Raw genomic sequence first — 5,767 nt, 5'->3', positions numbered from 1 at the left:
AAACTTGGTTTCACAAAATGCACCACCTTTGTGGGCCGCGCCGCGGGAGCTGACTGCACTACCTGCCTGCGTCGGCGGCAGGTCACGAGGTCAAGGTCGGCTTCGCGTAGGCTGCGCCTCTTTCAGCACGTTTCCTTGGCCTCGCGGGCTCCCTCCCTCCGGCAGGCGTCGCTGGCCATTGATGGGGCGAGAGGAAGGAAGCGGATCTTCGATCCCGCCCGGAGGCTCGGCACCCCTGGGCCGCCTTCCTCCCGTGCCCGCCTGCGCTCGCGCCGCCGCGGCTTCTGGAGGGTCTCGCGCCACCTGCCGGCGCCCAGGGATGGACCGGGCCCTCACTCTGGAAGGCAAGGATCTGGGCGGCCGCGATTGAGGGCTCGGGCGCAGCTGGGAGGGAATCCCCGGCGGGCGAGAGCACCAGCGCCAGGCCAAGGCGTGGGGTACGCGGAGAGGTCCGGGATCACGGCGACGGCATCCGGAGTCGCGGGCGGGGCGCTGCCGGGGAGTCCGGGAACCCTGGAGGGGCCGGGGAGTGGGCGGAGGTGCCGCAGGAGGCGCCCAGGGCTTGGCCGGGCTGGTCTGGTCGGGCGCGCAGTTGAGGGGAGGGACGGGGCTGCGCCGGGCTGGGCCGCCGCGTCTGCTTCCCTCGCCCTGGACCCTCGCCGGGCGATGAGTGTTGAGGAAGAGAGGAAGACCTGCGGGCCTTTAGATACTGGGACCGCCCTTTCCCGCTCCAGGTCGGGCGGCGAGCAGCAACGAAGGCTGGACCCTCAGTGGCAGCATGAGAGCGGTCGCCGCCGCTCCGGGCTTGCGGCCGCGCGGCAGGCGGTGGCGGCTCTGCCGGCGCTCGCCATGAGCGCGCGGTGGGGCGGGCGGCGCACTCCGCGTGGAGGCCTGAGGCTGTCCGAGGCCCATCTGGCGCTGATGGCCGCCAGCCTGGTGTGCAGCGCCGTGGTCGTCTATGTTTGCTGGAAGCAGCTGCCGCCCCTGCCCTGGGCCTCCTCCGTCCCGCCGCGGCGGGTGAGCGTGCTGCTGTGGTGGGAGCCCTTCGGGGGCCGGCACAGAGCCAAAAGGCCGCACCCCGATTGCCGGTTGCGCTTCAACATCAGCGGCTGCCTCCTGCTCACTGATCGCGCGGCCTACGGGGAGGCCCAGGCGGTGCTTTTCCACCACAGAGACCTGGTGAGGGGACCCCAGGACTGGCCCCCGCCCTGGGGCGTCTACGTGCGCCCGGCGGAGGAGCAGCAGGTGCTGATGGACGACGAGGAGGAAGCCGCGGAGGCCTTAGCCCTGGCTGCCTCGGGCCCCAGGCCCCCCGGCCAGCGCTGGGTGTGGATGAACTTCGAGTCGCCCACCCACTCCCCGGGGCTGCAGAGCCTGGCAGGTAACCTCTTCAACTGGACGCTCTCCTACCGGGCCGACTCGGACATCTTCGTGCCTTACGGCTACCTCTACCCCAGGACCCATCCCAGCGAGCAGCCGCCGGGTCTGGTCCCGCCGCTGGCCCGGAAACAAGGGCTGGTGGCCTGGGTGGTGAGCAACTGGGACGAGCGCCAGGCGCGGGTCCGCTACTACCGCCAGCTGAGCCAGTACGTGACCGTAGACGTCTTCGGCAAGGGTGGGCCCGGGCAGCCGCTGCCCGATGTCGGGCTCCTGCACACAGTGGCCCGCTACAAGTTCTACCTGGCCTTCGAGAACTCGCAGCACCTGGATTACATCACGGAGAAGCTGTGGCGTAACGCCTTCCTGGCTGGGGCGGTGCCGGTGGTGCTGGGCCCAGACCGTGCCAATTACGAGCGCTTCATGCCCCGCCGTGCCTTCATCCACGTGGACGACTTCCCTGATGCCTCCTCCCTGGCGGCCCACCTGCAATTCCTCGATCGAAACCCAGCTGCCTACCGCGGATACTTCAGCTGGCGTCGGAGCTATGCCGTGCACGTCACCTCCTTCTGGGACGAGCCTTGGTGCCGGGCCTGCCAGGCTGTGCAGATGGCTGGGGACCAGCCCAAGAGCGTCCCTAACTTGGCTGGCTGGTTTCAGCGGTGAAGCCACCCTCCCCTGGCTGTAACCCAGGGAGGCCAAGTCGTCGGCTTTTGGATCCTCCGGATCCTCCGCTGTGCATCTCCTTAACTGCCGGATCATGGGACTGTATTTTCCAAACACCCATTTTTAATCTATTCCCATAGATTAAAGTTGACTTACCAAGTAATATTATTCAGCACAAAGACTGGGTGGGAAGGGTCCTGGGTGCTCATGGTTTTTGGACAACTAGCAGTTGGGCTTCCTCTGCTGTCCAAGGGCATCTGAGCTCTGGGGTGAAGATGGGGGCCTTCCTCCCCTTGTAACCAGTGCAGAGGTGAAGAAACAGCTTACCTACAAGAAACAATTGTCAGTGGCTCTGAATTTCCTCATGTGCCACAGGCCATATTTGTGGCCTGTGCTGAGTCCAAATCTCACACAATGCTCCTCCACTCACGTGACTGGGCCGAATGCGGCAAACCCCTGGTTTCAGAAAGAGCCTTGTTGCAGGATAGAGAAAGGACTGTGGCCACAGGTGGGTCTTTCTCTTTGTGCCTGGATTTCTCAAAGCGTCATCTCCTAAGAAAGGTGAGGAGGGTGGTCCAAGAATCCACTGACTTCCTTAACAAGTGCTGTTGTTTGTTCCCTTGCTTTATGAATGGAAACAAGATGCTGGATTGTCCTTGGAGAAGAGTTAGGATGAATATTTGGTGTACCTCACTTTACACAAATGTATTCTTGAAAAGCCGCTTTTAAATCAAATTCACTGTTTTAGAAGAGCGCAATATTTAATGGAACCCTATGGAGAATCCCTTTATAATGTGAATAATCATCTGCTAACTGATTTTTTCTGTGTCTATGTTTTTCTATAACCTGGATCTTTTAAAAAGCATATTAAAATTACAGATGTGAAAATAAAGCAGAAGCAACCTTCTTCTCCCTTCCTCCCAGAAAACCAGCCTGTGTTTACAAACAGAAGAGAAGGAAGCCACAGTGTCACTTTCCACAAAATTATTTATTTTGTGTCTTTACTGGAGCTGAAATTTAAAACTGGAAAGTCAGTCCTCCATGGGGTCCTGGCATTACCTGTCTGCAGAACAATGAAAGGGATTGCACTGTATTATGGAATCATGCAAAAGGAAGAAAGTTTCCTGTCTGTTAATAGCGGTTTTTGATTCTGTCTGTTTTAAGTTAAATGTTTAGTTGCTAGGGAATAGAACTTAATCAGTGCCTGCAGTAAAAACTTTATCTTTTGTTACAGAAATCTGCAATTCTCCCTGGGGCCACCAGGTTCCCCTCCTGGTCTGCCCAGTAGTACAGTGGGTACATCCTCACATTTCTAGTGCCCTTGAGACTGTGCTGTGGGACCAACTTTGAAAATATATGCATTGACTTTAAAAGTTGTTGAATGAACAGCATATTAGGTGTCACCATGTACCTGCACCACGGGAAAAACAAAAATGTGTAAGGCTAGGTTCCTCTCTTTAAGGCTCTTATAATCTACCACTGTCAAAAAGTAAATAGTGGACTTTGATAAATCAATTGGCAGAACTTATTTGTTTAAAGTAACGTTCTTTTTTTAAAAATTTAATTTATTTTTGGCTGCATTGGGTCCTTGTTGCTGTGCGCAGTCTTTCTCTAGTTGCGGCAAGCGGGGGCTACTCTTTTTTTGTTTGTTTGTTTGTTTTAATTTATTTTATTTTATTTTTGGCTGTGTTGCGTCTTCATTGCAGTGCGCGGGCTTCTCATTGCGGTGACTTCTCATTGTGGAGCACGGGCTTTAGGCGCCCAGGCTTCAGTAGTTGCAGCACACGGGCTCAGTAGTTGTGGCACGTGGGCTCTAGAGCACAGGCTCAGTAGCTGTGGTGCACGGGCTTAGTTGTGCTGCGGCGTGTGGGATCTTCCTGGACCAGGGCTCGAACGCATGTCCCCTGCATTGATAGGCGGATTCTCAACTACTGCGCCACCAGGGAAGCCCCAGGCTACTCTTTGTTGAGGTGCGTGGGCTTCTCAATGTGGTGGCTTCTCTTGTTGCGGAGCACGGGCTCTAGGCGCGTGGGCTTCAGTAGTTGTGGCACACGGGTTCAGTAGTTGTGGCTCGCGGGCTCTAGATTGCAGGCTCAGTAGTTATGGTGCACGGGCTTAGTTGCTCCGCGCGTGTCCCCTGAATTGGCAGGCGGATTCTTAACCACTGCGCTACCAGGGAAGCCCCATTTTTTTTTTTTTTTTTGTGGTACGCGGGCCTTTCACTGCTGTGGCCTCTCCCGTTGCAGAGTACAGGCTCCGGACGCGCAGGCTCAGCGGCCATGGCTCATGGGCCCAGCCGCTCCACAGCATGTGGGATCTTCCCGGACCGGGGCACGAACCCGTGTCCCCTGCATCGACAGGCGGACTCTCAACCACTGCGCCACCAGGGAAGCCCAAATATGTTGACTGGGCATTAATCCAGTGGGATTTTTTGGGTTTTTTTCCTTTTTTTTGTTTGATTGACGTATAGTTGACTTACAGTGTTGTGTTAGTTTCAGGTGTACAGCAAAGTGATTCAGTTAATATATATATTATATATGTAGTATATATATATAATATATATTCTATATAGCATATATATTATAGATAATATATCTTCTTTTTCGGATTCTTTTCCACTATAGGTTATTACAAGATATTGAATATAGTTCCCTGTGCTATACAGTGGATCCTTGTTGTTTATCTGTTTTATACATAGTATTGTGTATCTGTTAATCCCAAACTCCTAATTTGGGGGGGAGGGATAAATTAGGAGTAAAGTGACATTCTTAATAATACCATAAATCAATTATTAGAAAGCCAGTTGATTTAAAGCCTGAAATAATGGGGTTTTTTTCTCCTTGATTTATTATAATAAGCACCCTCAGTGACTGTTGTGGGTAAGGTCCAAGATTAATTAGGTTTATACAGAATTCTGCTGTAAACAGTAATTTTGCATTTGATTAGTACAATTAGCTGAATCATAAAGTAACTTTTATCTCTATGCATTTGTTCGAAAAGCTTACTAATGTCTAGGTGCTTCAATTCTCCTTTTTCCTTAAAAGGAGAAATTGAAATCCCTGGATAAAATGTCCTCATTAAAATATTATAGTATGGGCAGAATTATCAAATTATCAATAATTATCAAATTATATCAAAATAGAACCCCCAATAAAGAAGGAAAGATTCTATTCTTAAAATAAGTATTTATGAATTATTGGTCAGTGGTCTTGGTGTTATTGGGAATCTACATGGGACAGTGGGGGATAGTTTGAAGGTAATCTGCCTTAACTCTGAATTCCAGCCATGTGACCTTGGGCAAATTAGTAATAACCCTGAGTCTCAGCTTTCTTAACTGTAAAATGGGGCAAGAAATGACTTCACAGCTCCTTATGAGCTGTTCAGGAAATAAAGTAATAAGGTGCCTAACACATAGTGGTGACTCAATTGGTGACGGAGAGAGAGGTTTATTTCCCTTCTTGCAGTGGTTTCAGGGTGCCTCCTTATCCATTTATAGGGGTTGTAGAATTAAATCTCAGGGTATGTTACAGAATATATCTGAAATAAAAAGGAAGTGGCCTTCCTTTTTATTTATGTATTTCAAATGAATCCCTAAAGCTCAGCCGTACTATTTCAAGAGTCATTACTGCCATTTAGATTGAGCTAGAATTTGCAGACTAGGAAGAAGCACTATGCTTTCTGTGAATTTTTTTTTTAAAAATTGTTTTTGTTCTGGTTAATTTAT

General features: G+C 51.8%; 1 protein-coding gene across 1 annotated transcript; it reads left to right on the top strand.

Moving 5' to 3' along the window:
• Nucleotides 1-849: 849 nt before the first annotated feature.
• FUT4 (fucosyltransferase 4) lies at nt 850-2,043 on the top strand (the record flags this gene model as incomplete). Its single annotated transcript, XM_082661244.1, has 1 exon — nt 850-2,043. One exon carries the CDS (start codon nt 850-852, stop codon nt 2,041-2,043), a length of 1,194 nt encoding a protein of 397 aa, XP_082517370.1.
• Between the last annotated feature and the right edge of the window lie 3,724 nt (nt 2,044-5,767).

The sequence above is a fragment of the Grampus griseus genome, assembly GCF_964374135.1.
Source record: "Grampus griseus genome assembly, chromosome: 8".
Lineage (NCBI taxonomy): Eukaryota > Metazoa > Chordata > Mammalia > Artiodactyla > Delphinidae > Grampus > Grampus griseus.
This window is presented reverse-complemented; position numbering and strand designations above follow the sequence as displayed.